At 41.8% G+C, this 21,108-nt stretch overlaps 2 protein-coding genes, 1 long non-coding RNA gene and 1 pseudogene across 3 annotated transcripts in view; 3 read left to right on the plus strand and 1 right to left on the minus strand.

Moving 5' to 3' along the window:
• LOC109485587 (fibrinogen-like protein 1) overlaps positions 1 to 1,245 on the plus strand; it is a 2,762-nt gene extending 1,517 nt beyond the window's left edge. Inside the window, exon 4 of the mRNA XM_019789271.1 lies at positions 777 to 1,245. Coding sequence (XP_019644830.1) covers positions 777 to 1,107 — 331 coding nt within the window. The 3' untranslated portion in view covers positions 1,108 to 1,245. The remainder of the gene's footprint in view (positions 1 to 776) is intronic.
• A 3,414-nt stretch (positions 1,246 to 4,659) lies between these two features.
• LOC109485589 lies at positions 4,660 to 5,960 on the plus strand. The gene is made up of 3 exons (XR_002141140.1): positions 4,660 to 4,803; positions 5,187 to 5,236; positions 5,902 to 5,960. It is a non-coding gene; the product is annotated as an uncharacterized LOC109485589 (long non-coding RNA).
• A 442-nt stretch (positions 5,961 to 6,402) lies between these two features.
• Positions 6,403 to 7,636, plus strand: LOC109485588 (annotated as a pseudogene).
• Positions 7,637 to 9,085: 1,449 nt separating this feature from the next.
• LOC109485615 (ribosomal protein S6 kinase alpha-3-like) overlaps positions 9,086 to 21,108 on the minus strand; it is a 69,411-nt gene continuing 57,388 nt past the window's right edge. Inside the window, exons 13-23 of the mRNA XM_019789301.1 lie at positions 20,862 to 20,964; positions 19,885 to 20,024; positions 19,339 to 19,383; positions 19,111 to 19,185; positions 18,715 to 18,804; positions 17,908 to 18,066; positions 15,941 to 16,102; positions 15,545 to 15,621; positions 14,892 to 15,009; positions 13,582 to 13,725; positions 9,086 to 12,159 (exon numbers count right to left, since the gene is read on the minus strand). Coding sequence (XP_019644860.1) covers positions 12,037 to 12,159; positions 13,582 to 13,725; positions 14,892 to 15,009; positions 15,545 to 15,621; positions 15,941 to 16,102; positions 17,908 to 18,066; positions 18,715 to 18,804; positions 19,111 to 19,185; positions 19,339 to 19,383; positions 19,885 to 20,024; positions 20,862 to 20,964 — 1,236 coding nt within the window. The 3' untranslated portion in view covers positions 9,086 to 12,036. The remainder of the gene's footprint in view (positions 12,160 to 13,581; positions 13,726 to 14,891; positions 15,010 to 15,544; positions 15,622 to 15,940; positions 16,103 to 17,907; positions 18,067 to 18,714; positions 18,805 to 19,110; positions 19,186 to 19,338; positions 19,384 to 19,884; positions 20,025 to 20,861; positions 20,965 to 21,108) is intronic.

The following is a 21,108-nucleotide window of genomic DNA, read 5'->3' on the forward strand; positions in this document are numbered from 1 at the left end:
ATGCTGGGCTGGGATTCAGAATGGCGCTACGCTGAATACGACACATTTAGGTTGGTGTTCCTTCCTTTTTTTTTAATTTCATGTTCCAACATCTAATCCGTGTGGGTTCGTGTGGCGTAGCGGCAGAGTGCGCGACTCGGAACTAAGAGTCCCGGGTTCGAGTCCTGACATGCCACCGATCTTGTGCCCTTGAGAAAGGCACTTTACACGACTTTCCTCACTTCGCTCAGGTGTAAATGAGTAATTGTACAGTATTGTGTGCAGTTTGCAAGAATTCTAGGAATGGTACAGGCATTTTGTCCACAGGAATGGAATGTCCACAGACATTTCTCTGACCCACAACTATGCCCACATTCCTGGAAACCCTAGGTAAGACATGTCTGTCCCGGATGGCCATACTTTCTGTGCCCCGGGGCTCGTTCACTATACACTCAGGGGAGGAGTGCACTGTATCTGTCTAGACTTAACAGGAACCAAGTCTTTCTCAAAATCATGAAATGATGGCAGTACCATGCAAACTATAACCCTAACAGCAACCACCGTCGCCATGTCAATGTATGTTTTCATTTCCAGTCTTATTTTAAATTTTCATGTTCCAACATCTAATCACAAGACGTGGTGACGGCACACTCAAGTTTTTTCTCAACTTATATTAATGCCGCCACGAACAAGGGACAAAACAATACTCATTTTCACCTGAACGAAGTGAGGAAAGTCGTGGCATGTCAGGATTGTTGTTCATAACTAATATTGCGTGATATGGTGTTCCCATCCAGGGTGGCCAGTGAGTCATACGGGTACTTCCTGACCATTTCCGGATATTCAGGCACCGCGGGAGACTCCATGGCTGGCGATAACCCGACCAACAACGGGATGGTGTTCTCCACTGTGGACAGGGACAACGATGTCTGGCCCCGCGGCTCCTGTTCTCAGGACTACGGACAGGGCGGCTGGTGGTTCAGGGACTGCAGCCTCTCCTTCCTCAACGGCCGCTACCTGGGCAACTGTGGGAACTCCTGTAATCCAGGGCAGGGTGTGATGTGGTACAAATGGAGAGGTGACACTTACTCCCTGAAGTCTGTGTCAATGGCGATCAGGCCACGATAATTGCATTTGCTCTACTAAATCTGATCACACCCAGTTATCCACAAAATCATCAATCCTACATGTCTGTAACGCTGACAAGTAACGCTCTCTATTGTAGCGGCTTTGTCAGTTAGAAACGTACACCAGAATGAGTCAATTTGAATGCGTCAGTGAGGCAGACATTTATTTTTAGTATAGATATAGTTGTTATGGAGCAAACGGTTCAATACGAGATTTGGATACAAGTAACGATACCAAAAATATCTAGCGACTGATTAAAAATCATGTCGGTGGCTTATTTTGATGCTGGGAGCTTCTGATATAACATATTAATGCATTTTGAGGACATGTGTTTTTTTGTGGTAGAATTTCAGTAAGATACGTAGGCAACTGTAATGTTATCCACAAACTGATCAATCGTACAAGGTCTGTAATGCTGAAAAGTAACGCTCTCTATTGTAGGGGCTTTGTCTGTAACAAACTATTGCAAAGACCAGCATAAGTCAATTTTAATGTATCAGTGAGACAGACATTTAATATGTTTAGTGGGTACCTCCTGGTAACTAGAGATGTGTTCAGATATAGCTTTATAGAGCAGATTGTTCAATATGAATTTAGAATACAAGTGACGATTCCTTATACTAGTAACTAGAAACTGATAAATATGTAGGTGGCTTATTTTGACTTATGGCCCTTTTTAATGAACATATTAATGTTCTTCATGTAGCGTGTCATTTTTAGTAGAATTCCAGCCGTGTACTGGTGTATGTTACAACTGCTTCATAATATAGGATTAACGTACACGTTTTATGTAGACATTCTTTTTTTTTTTATTCCAACATGTAATCACCAGACGTGGTTACGGCACACTCAAGTCTTTTCAACTTATATTAATGCCGCCACCAACACAGGGGACAGATACATGACAGGACAATACTCATTTTCACCTGAGCGAAGTGAGGAAAGTCGTGTAAAGTGCCTTTCCCAAGGGCACAAGATCGGTGACTCGAACTCGGGACCTCTAGGTTCCGAGTCGCGCACTCTGCCGCTACGCCACACGAACCCACATAAACATTCTTTGGTGTACCTGTTGTGTCAAAAGTGTGTTTGAAAATAAAAGACTGTCTCTTCCAACGAAAGGTTTTCTAATTTACTGGCTTATTGACCAGAGTGATTGTGTTATAGAATTGCTATTGCTATGGTTTTTTCATTGACAACAGACTACATGTAAGTTACTTGCGGGTCTTTGATTGAATTGCAAACCATACATTCCCCAGTCCCATGGTCATGCATGGCATGATGAAAACCAGCAGTGTTTGAGCTGACACCTCGTCTGGGCACTACTACAGCGGTGAGTGGAAAGCTTTACTTGTTTTTTATTCGTCTTAAGGTAACGTTGCCTTACTGTACTGACTGTACTTGATACATGCTGGTTAATTTTAGCTGTTTATGATGGTTGTAAGATGAGAGAAGTTCACTCAATTTTTTTTCTTTCTATCACCAGCCTGTTTCCACTGTAGTACACACCTACCATTTCGTAACTATAATTATTTCTCGATCTCCATATACAGTACAGTATGTGTTCTCCCTTCCTACTTTAGACAAGGCCCGCAGTCTTAGCGTGATAGTTAAGTTTCCACACAGCCAAAGAACGAGTGTAAACTAGCCTAAAGTTAGCGACATTGCCAGGTTACCGCACTAATGGGATTCTCAGTAACATGCATTTCAATAGAGTCCATCAGTCCTCATTAATCTGTTTTGGTAACTGAAAAAGTGGCCCTTTATAAGCTTAGTTGGCTCCTGTTGCCGCTAAGAGGGTACAAATCTGTTGATAGGGGACCGAAGAGTTGCCATGGAAAATATAGGATTAAAGTAGTACTCTTTATGTAGACATGCTTAAGTGCAGCTGTTTTGTAAAACAAATTAAAGATTTCTTTCACCGAAAGGTTTTCTCATTTACTGGCTGATTGACCAGAGTGATTGTGTTATAGAATTGTTTTTGTTAAGTTTCCGGGGCCACTTTTCCAATTGACAACATGTTAAGGTACTTACAGGTCTTCAATTTAGATGTAAACCAAATATTCCCCTGTCCCACGGCCATTCATGACATGTTGCAAACCAGCAGTGTTTGGGCTGCCAACGCGTCTGGGCACTACTACAGTGAGTGGAAACCTTTACTTGTCTTTCATTCGTCTTGCCTTTAACTTTACTGTACCTGATATATCGTACGAATTTCACTTCCTCTCAATAATCATACGACAGACCTTCTGGTTGACAGCACTTCTGCCTCCTACCAATTGAAAGGTGTACGAACGGCGTAGAAATGAAGCTGTCTGGTCTAACAACAATATCTCATACATACAAATTCTATGCGAGATTGGGCCAAACTCAATACAGCACGGATGGGCCTTTATGCGTTTTCATTATTTCACTGTTGTCTCCGGTACTGATGTCGTGAATAAGCGAAAACCAGTTCCTGAATGTCTCTGTCTCAAGCAGGCGTTTTGTATAGTTGTATCACATGTCGCGACGCTGGGCTTATAGCAGGAATATTATGGCCGAGTTTGCGTCTGTGTACACAGGACCAAGTATTGGGACCGAGGAGGTTTCTTGTGATGATATATATAGCAGGGCACAAGGGAGGGTACCCGGCGAAGATAATTTTAGATCCCAACTGCAACATTTTATCATCTTAAGAACGACTTGGCTGAGTCTCGGAAGGGTTGATAAGACGGGGTGCTGGTTGAAATCGTGTTTATCATTTTCTTCATTTTCTTCAAGGTTTCTCGAAGATGTCATCCAAGAAGCTGTTCCCAAACGGCGAGGCAGCTCGGGAAGGTTCTGTAGGTCGCCATGGAATCCAGCGAACCTTGGGAATCTTCATGACGCTGTCAGGACTCGCGGCTGTGGTGAGTGTCGTCGCCCTTCTACTCATGGTACAGGAACTCGCCTCCATGCGTGATCAGCTTACCTTCCTACGTGCCCAACAAGCAGCATTGCACGGGGATCTCCGAGAACAACAAGGAAGAGACCATGACCAGCTGGTGCTACTGCGCAGCCAGCTTCAGGACCTGATGCAATGGAAGCATGAGCAGGAAGCTAAGGTAAGCAAGGATGATTTTGCCACTTTAAAATCAGGCTTTAACATTTATCAGAGTCTAAGGATATCTTAGATAGTGAAATTGTGTTTATGATAGTATAGTATAGTATAGTATAGTACAGTACAGTACAGTATAGTATAGTATAGTATAGCCTAAGACCTAAAACTTTATGACTACAGTTGTTCACTATTACGGAAAGATAATTTTTTGGACATTTCTGTTCAGCCATTTATATATGTTGTATCATTTGTTAACTTTTCATTTATACTGATTTTCAGTTATACTGATCTGTTAACTTTTCTCAGTTATGTTAATTGATTGTATAATTTACTTTTATACAAATTGCTTTATGTTTATGTGTCCCTGGGCCCTCTTGGAAATCAACAATTTTATTGTTGTCACCCAGGTGTTTATAAGATGAAATAAATAAATAAATTGGCTTGTTAACAGACCGGCCGGCCGCTCAGTCCCGAGAGCCCCCCTGGTGACGTGCGCTCAACTGAAGACTGGCGACGTGATGACAGCGCCACCTTTTGGAAAAATGAGGAGGTGCACCACAGATCCAAGAGGAACTCGGAGGCCAACAAAACTATCCTCATCCTTGGAAGACGTTCAGGTAAATAAAGTTGACGTGACGGCCTATCAGGTGTTTGACTATAAATACTCTTATCTGTAAATAAAAGTACAAAGAAGTTTTGGTGGGGTCGTGTGGCGTAGCGGCAGAGTGCTCGACTAGGAACCAAGAGGTCCCGGGTTCGAGTCCTGACATGCCACCGCTCTTGTGCCCTTGGAAAAGGCACTTAACAGGACTTTCCTCACTTGGCTCAGGTGAAAATGATTACTGTATTGTCGCCTGTGTTGGTGGCGGCATTAATAATATAATAATTAATATAAGTTGAAAAAACTTGAGTGTGCCGTCACCACGTCTTATGATTACATGTTGAAATATAGAAATAAAAGGTTTGAAGGATGAATGAACGGCTGTTTTGTAACCAACAGACTTCGGATGCCTGTCTGGACCTCCCGGGCCACCCGGACCTCCTGGACAGGTAAACGTGCACGTTATCTGTATCTGTATAGCCCTTCGGCGTAACACACCAGCTTCTGTATCTGTATGGCCGGTATAACCGCCCTTCGGCGTAACACACCAGCTTCTGTATCTGTATGGCCGGTATAACCGCCCTTCGGCGTAACACACCAGCTTCTGTATCTGTAGAGCTGATATAACCGCCCTTCGGCGTAACATACCAGCTTCGCAGGCACGCGGCGCGGCGGCAGTTGGCTACATTACACCGATCGACTTCTTACACTTATAACCCTTGAACATCTAACTCTAGACATTGTTTAAAGCTATCTAATGACAATTCCCCTACTGTACTTGGTGGCACCGACTTCCACTATGCGATTGTTCTAGGAAAGAATGAATTCATTCACATCACGTTTAACATACTAACAAACAAACAAACAAACACGTAAACAAACTCCGTAAAATGCTCTTGCTTTACACCAACAAACGGTCCACCGCTGGCTATTGTAGACCTTAAGATTCGTTTCATGAGAAAACTTGGCCTGAAGTATCTTAGCCAGTTGCTATACCTCGATTTGGAAAGCATATCTGTCATTCCTAAAGTACTGCGTACAACGGAGTAAGACGTATACAATACGGATGTACCAAGTTAACACTCTATATGTGTTGTCTTTGTTACATATACAGTGTAGCTGTCCAACCCTAGCAGCCCCGACTGCTCCTCCGCAGGTCACAACCCCAGCAGCCCCGACTGCTCCTCCTGCAGGTGAGTTGGAGGGTCCGAGTTTCTCACGGTTCTGATGCTACACGTGCGGGTCTTACAGCAACACAGTCATAACGTTTCCACCATCGTGCCTGTAAACTTTGACATATCCAAGCATTTCCATTTCATAGATAGATGACAGTCATACTATACTCGTACATGTACAAGCGTTACCGGTCACATCACCTTATAATTACATCATACAAACATTTTTATGCAGTCCAATTCATTCTAGTTCGGTATTTGAGACCTCCACTTCTTTTTTTATGTCTACTGCCGTGTGTCCCCACATTTACAGACTTTAATAGTTTGATCAGAAACCACCATTTATGTTGTGTTACCAATATGCTACTCTTGTTTGACATATCAATTATTACATCGTGACTCTGTTCCCTGATACTTACCGTCTCCCAGAGCCAGACTGCGCTGCATATAAAGCCGCCGGACACACGACCAGTGGAGTCTACACACTTGGCTCACCCCTGTCCGGTGTAGAGGTCTACTGTGACATGGATACAGCAGGTAGATATTGTTTTAAGCTACATAAAGATTTGTAATATACACAGGTGCGCATAAAGCGCCAAAAGCAACACTAAAACTATAACATGGGGATTCAAAAGTCAACTCTGTTGTTGGTCAAATACTATTTATAGGAACAATCACTCACAGGGTCAATGACTTGACTTGACTTTATTGGGATCCACACAAAAATGTAGCCATTCTTCCTGTGGTCCTTCAAGACACACATGACACATTTCCAAAACATAAATACATTGACAATTACACATTACATATTAACACAGCTTAAAATAAGGCTATATACATAACTCTCCTCCGCAAAGAGAATATAGTTCGTGCTGTTTCCATGTGTAACTCTGTAATGACCTGCGAAGTAATAATGAGTGTTTTCCCACAGGAGGAGGATGGACCGTAATCCAGCGACGACAGGACGGGTCGGTTCCCTTTGACCGGACCTGGGAGGAGTACAAGCACGGGTTTGGGAACAAGAACGGGGAATACTGGCTTGGGAACGAGAACATCCACCGCCTGACTGCTCAGAAGAACTATCGTTTGCGGATTTTCATGATGGCGCTACGCTGAGTACGACACATTTAGGTTGGTGTTCCTCCTTTTTTTAATTTTCATATTCCAACATCTAATCACAAGATGTGGTGACGGCACACTCAAGTTTTTTTCTCAACTTATATTAATGCCGCCACTAACACGGGGCAATACAATACTCATTATCACCTGAGCGAAGTGAGGAAAGTCGTGGCATGTCAGGATAGTTGTTCATAACTAATATTGCGTGATATGATGTTCCCATCCAGGGTGTCCGGTGAGTCTGACGGGTATCGGCTGACCTTTTCCGGGTATTCAGGCACAGCGGGAGACTCCATGACTGGCGTCTATTCCAACAACGGTCAGAAGTTCTCCACTGTGGACAGGGACAACGATGTCTGGTGCGACGGCTCCTGTTCTCAGGACTACGGACAGGGCGGCTGGTGGTACAAGGACTGCAGCCTCTCCTTCCTCAACGGCCGCTACCTGGGCAACTGTGGGAACTCCTGTACAAACGGGCAGGGTGTGATGTGGTACAAGTGGAGAAGTAGCACTTACTCTCTGAAGTCTGTGTCAATGGCGATCAGGCCACGATAATTGCGTTTGCTCTACCAAATCTGATCACACCCAGTTTTTATGTTAACGGAATGAAAACATATTGTTTTAGCTAGTTTCTTCTTCTCAATACCCCACCCAGTTATCCACAAACTGATCAATCGCACGTGGTCTGTAAAGCGTTGAAGTAACGCTGACTATTGTAGGAGTTTTGTCTGTTACAAACTTACACCAGAATGAGTCAATTTGAATGTAGCAGTGAGGCAGACATCTATTTTCAGGTAACTAGAGATGTGTTCAGGTATAGTTTTATAGAGCAGATTTTTCAATATGAATTTTGGATACAAGTGACAATTCCTTATACTAGTAACTAGAAACTGATAAAAATGTAGGTGGCTTATTTTGACTTATGTTCTTAATGTTCTTGATGTGGCGTGTCATTTGTTGTAGAATTTCTGCTCAAGCTCAAGCTTTGCCAGGGAACTTAAGGAGTCAAACGTTATCTTTTTGTTACATAACTTGCTCTGCTTATGATAGTTGTTCGTGTAACTTGAGTTTCAGAGAAATATATCGTTACTGGTACTGCAGCCAGTATATCATCAATAAAATATCTGCATGTAGTCAAGTTATCGGTGACAAAAAACTATATTGACTCTAGCGTTCGTTTGCTGCGTCCTCCTTTGTTAGAAAAATATTTGTTAAATCTGTTCACCCTGTTGCATGCTACATATTTAAATTCGGGACCACTGATGAGCTTTGGGCACCATACACAAAAATAAAACACAAGAAACCCGTGAAATGTTTATTATGCAACCCCCTTTATTTTCTTCGAACCGACCACTGTACTTTATTTGAATAGATTATACTGAACAACCATCTATATACTAGTAGTAGGAAAGAACCCCTCTCCTCATTATAACAATCACATGTAGAGTAACAACGTTGAACAAAGCAGCGCAAGTCGCAAGAAAAGGACGCTACATCAGATATGGGTACAGATTCCAGATACATACATATAGCTCAGACGGTCTTGCATTGTTCCGTTAGGCCACACCAATTCAATTTCTAGGTTTCCGGGTTTTAAAAAAAAGATATGCTGGCTTGGAAGATTAACAGAAACAGGGTAGGAGATTTTAGAGTGTGGATATAGTCAAATTCAGGCTTTCCAGTTTTGTTTACTATTTTAAACTTGTCCTCTTGCTAAATTTTTACTGAAAATGCCCGAGAACCAATGAAATAAATTGTTGTGGCCTAACATAACAAGAGAAAACGATTGCAAGAATGAGCCTTTAACACAGTAATGTTATAGCATCAGACCACACACATATACAAACTATTACGTAGTATCTGCTCTATAATAATGCATTGTAGACAAGGTACACGAATAAACAAGTTCCCGAATTATACTATGAAAAATCTGACACTCGAGTGTACATGTACATAATGTTTTTGTATTACACCACAGTAATTGACCAATATAAGCTTTTTTTAAATCTTTTTTTTAGAAATACCTTTGTTACAAGATACCATAATATATCTGTTGTAGAGCATCTTAGCTGTCAATTCCCTATACTTGCTGTGGCCAAACCAATTAAATTTGTTGGTTCTCAGCTTTAAAGAGTAAATTCTGAACTAGAAGATCAAGGTAAAAACTGAGTGTGAAAGTTTGTGTTGTTACAGTTTTAGGGAACATAGTATAGTCAGATTTTTCAAGTTTTCTCCCAGCCCATTTTCATCTTCACTGCTCAGTTTTTTTTTGTTAGAAATATCTGAGAACCAGACATACATTGGAGTGGCCCAACTCTCGATTCCCTATATTTTGATAAAGGCAGCAACTCGTTTTATACCAACATTTCCGGCCTACAAAATGTAAACGCTAACCTGTCCATATGCTAGCACATACAATCACATATACACCGTCTCTCACTAACACAGTAGCAAAAAATAATTCCATATTTCTTAACTTGGAAATAGTATACAATTGACATTTAACTATATATATATAATGTACCAATCACCCACCCCTTCAAAGCATTTCTTAATGACACTCCCAGGCTAACTACATGAAACGAGATGACACCAAAAATGTGTGAGAAACAAAAAGTGCTCTTTCCTCAAGTCCCATGATTGTCAATCCTTGTTCCTATGTGGAGAAACTGATGATATTTTCAACTATGAAAGGGATGAAGGGATGAACAATAGTGTATATGATAGATGGAAATACAAAGCGTACATGTAACTCTTTAAAACAAATCATACCATTAAAGTTTATCAACTCGTTCTGGACTCCATTTTGTGAAAGACTAGTATGATATGATCACCGCCACCATTTGTGTATTTCAGTTTTTTAAACTTTTTTTCATTCTAACAAGAAGTAGTCGTTTAATAGACTCTCTACATAGCTGGAACTAAAAAAAGGTTGAACAAATATAAAAATGAACGTCAGATCACTAAATACTACCCTTGTACAGAAGCCAATTTCAACTAGTCATTAGTAATTCTTTGAAATGCCACAATGGTGACAATTTCTTCCGATATTCAGATGAACTTTTCTGAAGTTTTTCTGCTTCATAAACTAATTTGAACAGTTAACAGTAAAATGTATATCAAAATGCCAGTTTGCACATCCAAATCTTTTTCAACTTCAGATTTCTAAAATATCAAGAAATGCTTATTTCCCTGATAATATGGACCTGTGCATCAAGTGCTGAAGGCTAACTTTTTTAATTTGATTCTACTTTGTTTGTGTTTCAGCTTCATTGCATGTGTAAGTCGAATGGATAGCATGTTAGACTCAAAACTTCCCCGTCTTTCTGCTATCAGCCAAGGGACTGCCTTAATTCTGAAATCCCCTACGTTCTTCAACACAGGGTAGGGTTACTGGAACATATTTTTATCATGAATTGTCGGAAATAGGGGCTGTAACCATACAGTTACTAAGTGTACTTCAAACACTAGCTGTCTTTTAAGGTACCTTTTACTGTTTTACATTTTTTTCAACTATCAAGTCACAGCTTACATTTCTTGAATGATAAAGGAAAAACAGTACAGTAAAAAAAAAACTTCAGTTAAGGAAGAAAAAAGAGCATATTGTAAGATTGTCCTACTCTTGCTCAACCTTATGGCTACTGATATGTAAGAGAATTAGCAGTACTAGCACTATCTTAAACCATTTAATCACATTCAAGTTCTTTTCTATCAAGCTGTGAATAGAAACAAACGCCATCCAGACCTCAATATGCAACTTTCCAAGAAGCAATGAAATCAGCAATTTAGATATGTGTGTGCTCCAAAAAGTTAACTATGTAATATCACAAAGCACAGTGCGGTTATTCTTCTCTTTTTGTATGCAATACTCAGGTTCTGAAAATGCATTACCGGTACTTTTAAAAAATCATTGCCTCTGTCCGATGCCAAAATGTAATGGTAGTGAATTGTTTGGCACTAGAATTTTGGGACGTTTTTCACAACTTTTTTTCTTTTGATTCTTTGTCACAATTTGCAAAGCATTTTTATCAAGAAAAGGCTTTTCATGGCTTTCTAACTTCCTCTAATACTTGCTTGTTACGCTGACAAAACAATGGGAAAAACTGATTCGAAATCTAATGATTTGAGTACTAGTATTATTTCTAGCTATCACACAAGATTGCTTTTGGGAATTAATGGGTTACAGTTTGGAAACGTTTTTGCCATTTTTTGGTAAAAAAAACAAAACTTTTCTGAACACACTAAGAGGATGCATACAAGCAATGCACTTTCAGTATTTTATCATTTGTAAGTGTATGGAATATACAGCTATATGGAGACAAGACACTAAACCTTCCCAATTGAGACCTACAGTGTGCACTGTGTGTAAGCAGACACTTGTAGGGCACACAGATTATATATCTACATGTACATTTTGTATGTTCGCGTCGCCATGTTATTTACAAAATTGTGTAGATCCTTTTTTGAATTATCAAAGATGGAGGACCACGAAATATGTTTTGGTGCAGAAAGCAGTCTTATAAGCATTAGACACCTGCTTACAAAAAAAATTATTATGGTACCATAAAGTTCAGAATGTACCTCAAGAAAGAAGATGCTTTTGAAGAATCCACTAGTTGAAAATGACTGTGAAGTCACTTGTAAATTTCAATGAAACATAATGATGAAATCCGGGTTAACGGTCCTATAAACTGACGATAAACTATATAACTCACAATAAACCGGACAGTGAGTGAGTGTGTACATGTGTGAGTGTATAGGGCAACGTTAACAGAGCCTTACTTGACTTTGCAAATTTATGTATATAACTATGTAATGAAAATGGCATTGAAGGTCTTATACTACAGTGGAGCCCAGTTTGACAATAGCTTTTGCAAATTTCCCTTTTATGTTGTAAAATGAAAAGTGTTGCACACAACACCGGGAGAACCGTGATGAAAGTGGAGCTGACGTTCCTATAGCGCGGTGGAGCCCAGCTTTTTCACGCCTCTTCTCTGTGCCAGTTTGGAGGCTCCTATGTGATCCAGGGTCATCTTTGGGGAGGTGTTCAGGGCAGAATAGGTGGCAGCCATGGCACCCTGGCAAATACACAAGGTAAGAACTTGTCATACACAAAAAAATGAGTAAAGTTTAAGTTCAAACCAGTTTGAAGAGCAGTGACAGAGAACTGTATGTACAATATAAAAATTAACGTAAATTGTATTCACCAGGCTCTTTTCAATGAGTCCAATGAAATACAGTGGACCATTGCTTAATGCTTAGTTTAGAATTTATTGTACTACATGAACATCTAATAGTATATATAAAACAATGAACAGATTGAACAATATTAATTATAGTGTTGATGAAGGTTAAATATCCAGGTAATGGGATACACAACAGATACTCAAGCAACTGGATATGATTTTGAAAACGGTCAACGATAACTGCTGCTTTTCTATCTTGCCAACAAACTGGGCAACATGAACCTTTAAACAGAATTTAGGCCAACTGTACTGATTACCCTACTGACCTGGGTGCAATACTTTTCTGTGTTCTGTATAGAAAGCCTATGTAACACACAGTCTGTAGATGCTTGGCTAAACTCTGCCTAGTCTAGCCACTGCTTTGTGTCGAGTTGGTCCCCTTTCTGCATACTAGTCATGGTTTCTTTAGGACAACATGCAATGAGTGCTGTATAATATGGAGCATTGTACACATACTGGTAACTACAAATGTAGGTGTAACAATTCTACTAGCTCAAACCTCTTGTACGAATGACTTGTGATGTGAAAAGCAGTTGCTGAATAGAGACTAATGCATAGTTTACTTTCTCCTTGGTGCTGAACAGCATTCACATGATCCACTCTTTTTTTGGAGGTTTTACCTTACATGAACCTACTCTAGAGGATTTCACAAGTCAAAAATTCCATTTTGAAACAGGAAGGCCACATACATGTAGAAGAGTTTGAAGCCTTGTAATGTACCTTGACGTGTCGAATGTCTTGGTGTGAGAGCTTGAGTATCTAAGACCTGTACCTTGACTTGTGGAATGTCTTGGTGTGAGAGCATAAGGCTAAGCTACACTACTGTATGTACCTTGACTTGTCTAAGGTTCATAACTTAGATCTTGAGTATCTAAGATACATGTGTATGTACCTTGGACTTGTTGAATGTCTTGGTGTGAGAGCTTGAGTTTAAGACCTGTCTATGTACCTTGACTTGTGGAATGTCTTGGTGTGAGAGCTTGAGTTTAAGACCTGTCTATGTACCTTGACTTGTGGAATGTCTTGGTGTGAGAGCTTAAGGCTAAGCTACACTACTGTATGCACCTTGACTTGTCGAATGTCTTGGGTTTAAGCCTTATCTAATAGATGTACCTTGAATTGTCGAATGTCTTGGTGTTAGACTAAGACATGTACCTTGTCTTGGTGCAATAGCTTGAGTATGTTGAGTATCTAGTACCTTGACTTGTGGAATGTCTTGGTGTGAGAGCTTGAGTTTAAGACCTGTCTATGTACCTTGACTTGTCGAATGTCTTGGTGTGAGAGTTTGAGGTGGTCTGAGGACAGGGTTTCCCTCTGTGAGATCCAGCGATGGTTGAGGACCTGGGAGGCCGTCGGGCGCTTGTGTGGGTCAACGTGGAGCATCAGACGCACGATTTCCTATAAAATATCAACCGATCAATCAATAAAAATGATCAATCAATCAATCATATTGGTGAAGGTTAGATATGTCAAAAAACAGTTACTCAAGCAACTGGATATGATTTGGAAACGGTTAGACGTTAGCCTGGGTACCATCCTACTTGTATGCCGGGGCTCCCACACTCGCTTCCCTAAGAAGTAGTCTGGAAACGCTTGTATCTATTTGGCTTGGTGATGATATCACATAATGAGGTAGGCCACATGGGGAGGGCTGGGCGGAGCCTCTTCCACTAGTAGATGACCCATCAATACAAAGTCCACGTGGCCATGTGCTGTTTTGGTAAGGGCAAAAAAGTTGCTGCTTATGTATGACAAGTGCAGCCACAAATATACCTTGAGTACAACAATTTCTTGTAGTTTTCTTTAAGCAAGATGTTCTTTGTGGCTCTGTTACTTCAAATGTTAGCAAAATCATGACAGCAGTGTCTCTCAATGGCTACTACACTCCGTCCAAGATAAATAAACAAACCTTTCCTTGGTCAGTGATACCTGCTGAGCAGGCAGGAGATAAGCATCACCACATACTGAGAAGGACGTTAGGCTAATGAACAAGACAGAAGGGACCAATCAGCACACTCGGGCAAAATCTGACCGAGCTCAGACGGTTCAGATCTAACCGTTTCCAGACTACTTCTTTAGGGAAGCGAGTGTGGGAGCCCCGGCATACAAGTAGGATGGTACCCAGGCTAGTTAGACGTCAGTGACACTGGAGAGTTGTCGGAAAAGCAGCTTTTGGACTTTCAAAAAAGTTGTCTTCACTTGCATATCAATCAATAATTTGTACTTATAAATCTGCCTTTCTGTCAACTCTCCAGTGTCACTGACGAAAGCTAGTGGATGCTACCTGAAGTGTCTGTTTCGAAAACCATATCCAGTTGCTTCAGTAACTGTTTTTGGCAAATCAATCAATGAGTGGGTGGGTGGGTGCATGTTTACAGAAAGGGCTACCCCTAATTGTCTCACCTTTGCGAGAGGAGACACGGAGTCCCAGTTGCCCCCCTCCAGACTATCCCCCTCCCAGACTACCCCCCTAATTGTCTCACCTTTGCGAGAGGAGACACGGAGTCCCAGTTGCCCCCCCTCCAGGCTATCCCCCTCCCAGACTACCCCCCTAATTGTCTCACCTTTGCCAGGGGAGACACAGAGTCCCAGTTGCCCCCCTCCAAGCTAAACCTGCCCTCCCCTATCCTGCCCAGGATGTCAGACGGCGTGTCGTTGGGACCGTGGGCAAACGGTGTCCTCCTGTGGAAACACAAACAAACAAAGAAATGAACAATACATTAGTCTCTGTCGAGGATACGAAACATTAAAAAATGTCTCCCGTGCTCTTATGCAGAGCGTAGGGTGGTGCCCATGTCCATTTCCGTAGCCCTTGGGCGACACACAGTTGTGCAGGGCACTACAGCAGGGGGCTGGTCCGCTGGTAGTGCTGTGTGTTTTGATCTTCCCACACTCTTTTCTCATATTTGCTGAGTGCTAAGCAGAGAAAGAAGTGTGTACCATTTTTGGTATGACCCAGCCGGGGTTTGAACTCACGACCTCCCGGTTACAAAGCAAGCATTCTACCAATTGAGCTATTGCATTAGTCACTCTGAAAATAACCACAACAGGAGGTGGATGATTGAACAACAAAGTTATTTGTTCACAACTACTTGTTTACAAGAGGATGTTTCGATGACTGACTGTCATCTTTATCAGGCCTATAATGACAGGACTATATAGCCCAGATGAAGATGCAAGAAGTCTTAGAAAAAAGGAATAGTTTTTCTGCACCTACCCAGACAACATGGTGTAGAGAAGAACCCCGAGGCTCCAGATGTCACAAGCAGCGTCGTAACCCTGCCTCTTCAGCACCTGAAACACACAGAAATGGCACTCATCACACAGTTGTTTTTTTTCATATTCAAACATCTAATCACAAGACGTGGTGAAGGAAACACTCAAGTTTTTTCAACTTATATTAACCAACACAGGGACAATACAATGCTCATTTTCACCTGACTTAAGTGAGGAAAGTCGTGTTAAGTGCCTTTCCCAAGGGCACAAGATCGGTGGCATGGCAGGACTCGAACCCGGGACCTCTTGGTTCCGAGTCGCGCACTCTGCCGCTACGCCACACAAACCCACTACATTCATCAGAGGTTCATTTCTGTAACAAGACTCAGGCACGTACCTCCGGAGCGACGAAGTTGGCTGTGTAGCAGGGAGTCATGAGCAGCCCGTTCTCGGCCCTCAGCTGCTTGGCGAACCCAAAGTCACAGATCCGAAGCGACTCAGGGGACCCGGAGTCATCCGCGTACAGGATATTGCTGGGTTTCAGGTCACGATGGACAACCTGGGGTTTAGGAAGGGGAAGAACGATTTTTAAACTAACCACCAGGTAACATTTACATAGCAAATACATCATAATTATTAATTACATTTTGTACCTTCACAGTGTTTATTTTCTCCATTTCCTCTTCTCTTTGAATCACAAATTCGAGGTCAATGACCTGGACTAGAGGGATGTCATCATGGAAACTGGTATTGTAGCAGAAAACTTGAGGTGTTGGGTTACATTATGTAGCAAGTGGCAGGACAGAGTTGCAGGGGCTGGTCACCATACATGTACGTGTGCATAAACAAAGCAGGGGTTTGTTAGGCTACACCATTGCTGGGTTTCAGGTCGCGGTGGACAACCTGAGGGTTAGAAAGGGGAATAACAGTTTTTAAAACTAAACACACGTATATCGTTGAAGAGATTCATCAACCACCCCGTCCAGCAAAAACTCGGCATTGTCAAAACCTTAATGCACAGGGCAGACACTCTCATTCAGGACCGCACCCTGAGAGAAGTAGAGAAAGGGAAAGTGAGGAACGCACTCCGTCACTGCGGCTATCCGGACTGGGCCCTTAGAGAAGGGGACACCAGAAAAACACAGCAGAGGAACCACAAGGACACACAACGTGGAGACAGGGGACAAACACCCTCCAGCTTTGCTGTACTCCCTTACATTAAAGGGACTACAGAAAGACTGAAACGAGTGTTTGCCAAACACAACGTTAGCCTGTTTTCAAAACCAGGCTACACCCTACGGAATGCCCTGGTGAGCCCGAAAGATCCTTTAGATCCAAGTGAAAAGTGTGGTGTCATTTATAAATTTGTCTGCGAACACTGCGGTGAGACGTATGTGGGAGAAACAGAGAGATCGCTGGGGGAAAGGTCAGGTGAACATCAGAAGTCGATTGACCGTAAGGACTACAAGTCTGCACTTAGTCAACACCAGTTACAGACTGGACATAGGGTCACCACCCAACCTATACTAGACACGATCGAAATTATTGACCAGGAAGCCCGCAACGCACATCGGAAGATCAAGGAGGCCATACACATCCAACTAGTGGGAGCCAAGCTGAACCGCAACGAAGGCTGGGAGCTGCCTAAGCCCTACCTACCTCTACTCCGCAAGGAGGCAGAGGGGGGCAGAAGATCCACGCAAGTCTCGTCCTAGTCTCGCGTTACCTTGCGAGACTAGGATTATTCCGTGACCAAGACGAACTGACTAGTCGTCGAAAATTCGGAGGTATGTACCTTAGGATTAATAGTCACTGATTGAAAGAATTATCTTACTGAACTTAAACACACGTAACATTTAAAAAGCAAATACATCATGTTAATTTAGTAGTTTACCTTCACATGGTGCAGCCTAACAAACTACATGTACAATGTACTTCTCTGTTCAGTCACATGTATGGTGACCAGCCTGTCCTGCCACTTGCTACATAATGTAGCCCAACACCACAAGGTTTCTGCTATACAGCACCAATTACCATCGTGACGTTTCTGATCCTGATTGTATGAATACAAATTTGGTACAAAACTGTTACCCTGGCAGACTGATGTCATAACAGATTAGGTTTGTGGTATTCAGAACCACAATTTATCCGGTACCATTCTCAGGTACTGTAACAGTTGACGCATGTATGACGTATAGCTGAATAGAATAGTTCCCGCCTGGGGCAAACCTACGTTATTGCATATGTGGAGACTGTACAGAACTGTGCCGGCTTCCATATGAACATGTGTACATGTATAACCGTAAAACAGTCTGGCATAGACCTAGACAGGCATAGGTCTGGATAGATAAAGTTTCTCCTCACCCCTTTCTTGTGCAGGAAGTCGACGGCGGAGGTGATGGTCTGCAGGGCAGCGCTCGCCTCCCGCTCCGAGAAAAACTTTTGTCTGAGGATCTTGTCCAGCAGCTCTCCTCCCTTCATCAGCTCTGTCACCAGGTACACCTGGTTACCTGCCTCGTACACCTGGGGGACAGGTAAGGTAAAAACACAGGTGAGACATTGTGTCTGTCACCAGGTACACCTGGTTACCTGGGAAAAGCACAGGTGAGATATGTTCATCGTCTTCTTCCTTTAATGCATACGAACAAGATAATGATCATTCTGGCATACTCATTTTCACCTGAGTGAAGTGAGGAAAGTCATGTTAAGTACCTTTCCCAAGGGCAAAGGATCAGTGACATGGGCAGGATTCGAACCTCTTGGTTCAGAGTTGAATACTCTGCTCTAATGCCAGATGACCCCACGACATTGTCTTGCGCCTGCCTATTTTATTAGGCCAGTAGCTATCCTCTTGCTCCTACATGTATCTATAAGTCTCCAAGCAACAAAGTACCTGGCCCCTAATTCTGTCTCTTTTATCCTGTGTCGCTAAGTGTCTGGTTTAGGGTTATTGAACCTGTGTGTGCTGGTCACCTTATTACCTGATCAAACCAAGCTAGCCTTCTAGTCTGGATGCCCTCCACTAAAGATTAACACAATGTTTTGTTACCACGAGGATACAAAGTCTGCAACCTAGCCACTGACTTCCAAACAAATGGAAATAACTCTCCTCTCCTCCTGCACCCATTACATTTCCTTTATTTTTATGACACCTAAAGCAGCGCAACTCACATCTCTGAGGGTGATGATGTTTGGGTGGTTGCCATAGCGAAGGAGGATCTCGATTTCCTCTGCTGGGTCCCGCTTTGTCCGGTCGATGATCTGGAAAAACAGGACATTGTCACAGTCAAAACGAGTTGCTGATGAAGACGAGAAAGGCATTGGGTGGAGGGAATTTGAGAAAGACAATATCTTCAATGTCTTCAACTAAAGAAACACTATAATCTAACTGAGAGCGAGTGCATTTTTAAAAAAGGGATAACGTTAAAAATTCATGACCACAGCATGTCCAGAACACGAGATCTCAACACTATACATTCTGTAGTAACCCCTCCCACCAAAAAAATGTCATTAAAGACATAAACTTCTTAGCACTTCAACGAAAAAAATGGGATGGCATCAACGAACCTTTACTGCATACTCTTGACCAGAACTCTTGTGGAGACATCTTTTGCAAATGGAGTAGGAACCAAGTCCGATATCCTGAAACAGAACAATGTACAATGTAGGTTTTATGAAGGCACAAAATCATTATCAATGGTAGTACAGTAGGAAAACACAGATGCTAAATATTTGGGATGTACAAGGCTTAACACAGCTTAACAGAAGAGCAAGAGAACAGAAGACAGAACATACCTCCTTAATCTCATACTCATCTGTGAAGGCTGTTGTCTTCCCAAGCTGGAAAACAAACATAAAATTTGACTTTTACAATTTAACATTTCTGTTACAACTTTACACTTCTCGCTTCAAGGCAGCTGTATATGTTTTTTGTACATGTATATGGAGATAAAGAATATACACAATGTGCACATGGCTTGAGTCAGTATTTCATACATGTACATGTACCTGGGGCTTTTACAACTGCAGAAACAAGCCCCAAGATGAGTCCCTTATCTTTGAGAATCAGCCAAGGGCCCTTCCACCAACCATTTTCCCTTAAAATTTTGGGAATTTTTGCTCCAAGAGGGTCAATATTTGGGACAGTGTTGTTTCAACTCAATATGTAGATAAACAACTAGAATATTGACTTTGAAAAATCGGGTTCCCAAGCCCTAAAAACTGCATCGGATGCCTTTAAAATGAAATAAATAATTTGGGATTTAGCTTGAATTAAAAACAGTAATGCAAGAACATGTAAGTTTCAACGATCAGAAAAGTCAGGATGTAAAAAAAGCTTACCGGGCGGCGCTGTATCTCCTTGACCTTGTCGAGCTGTTGAGCCTGTCCCTGCGTTACCTCGTCCAACAGACAGGGGGCGACGAAGCTGAAGCCTCTGAACAGCTCATGGGCTGTGGCACTGGGGGGAACTCCCGGCGAATCTGAAACAAAAACAGTTTCAACATTTAATGAAAGTTTATTGCAAATACATGCCCAAGGGCTAATTGCAGTTACAAACAACATAAGAAAGAAAATACGGTGGTATGTGAGACTACATGTATATCTACTTCTAGCATTATACTATATTTTACAACATGCATGGTACTAGTTTTACTGGGTTTGACTTCTTCTTTTTAGGCAGTGGAAGACGAATTTACCCACTTCTTCTATAATATGTGGGTTCTTTGATTTTAGTAGTAAAATTGTTTGTTTTTTTTGTGGTAGGGAATGGTGGGGAAGTAAGGGAGCATTTTGGACACGGTGCTAAATAATTGTTTTCTGATGTCGTTAACATACATCGATACATGCTTGTTAAAGCACATTCTCACTCCATAATAGTCTTTTATAAGGTACATGTTGAGCAGATTAGTCATACTCCTGGTGAATCTGCACAGGAATATGAGACCTTGCACCCGGGTACCCTTTTGACCCAAAATTGCTTGAAGAAAGTTTAGGAAAGGCTACACAAATTAAACTTGACTTGACTCACAGGCATTTTTCTGCAGAATTTTAGGCTGTTATAACGGTTCTGAAACTAGTATTACTAGTAAGTACTGATTGACATACATCAGGCATAAATGTTGCTTGCTATCATCAATCCAAGGGTTCTTTAATATACTAAAGGTGTGGATGGACAGATAAATAGCTACAGCTCCTTTTGAGAACTCCAACCCTTACCAGTAGACTGATTAACAAGAATGATTTCAAGTCCCAACCATTCCTATGGTACATGTAAAGCAAGAAACATCTTTGACCTAATATTGGTGCATATTTCGTACCTCGAGGTGTCCTGGATGTGAATTCTGTGTCGAAGTAGAAAGCGTCCTCGTCCCGAGTCACGGCCGGCTTGAAAGGTGGCGGCACTTGCTTCTTCAACAGTTTCTATGGAAACAACAGGAATAAATAAATGAAAGTAAATAATCCACATAAACATGCCAAAATAATGTTAATTTTAATCATTCCCTGCCACAGATTGCATAACAATTGCAGACATGTATTTTCACATGTGGATGAGAATCCCTGAGT

This window comes from Branchiostoma belcheri, unplaced genomic scaffold, assembly GCF_001625305.1.
Source record: "Branchiostoma belcheri isolate BF01 breed outbred unplaced genomic scaffold, Haploidv18h27 scaffold77, whole genome shotgun sequence".
NCBI classification, from domain to species: Eukaryota; Metazoa; Chordata; class Leptocardii; order Amphioxiformes; family Branchiostomatidae; genus Branchiostoma; species Branchiostoma belcheri.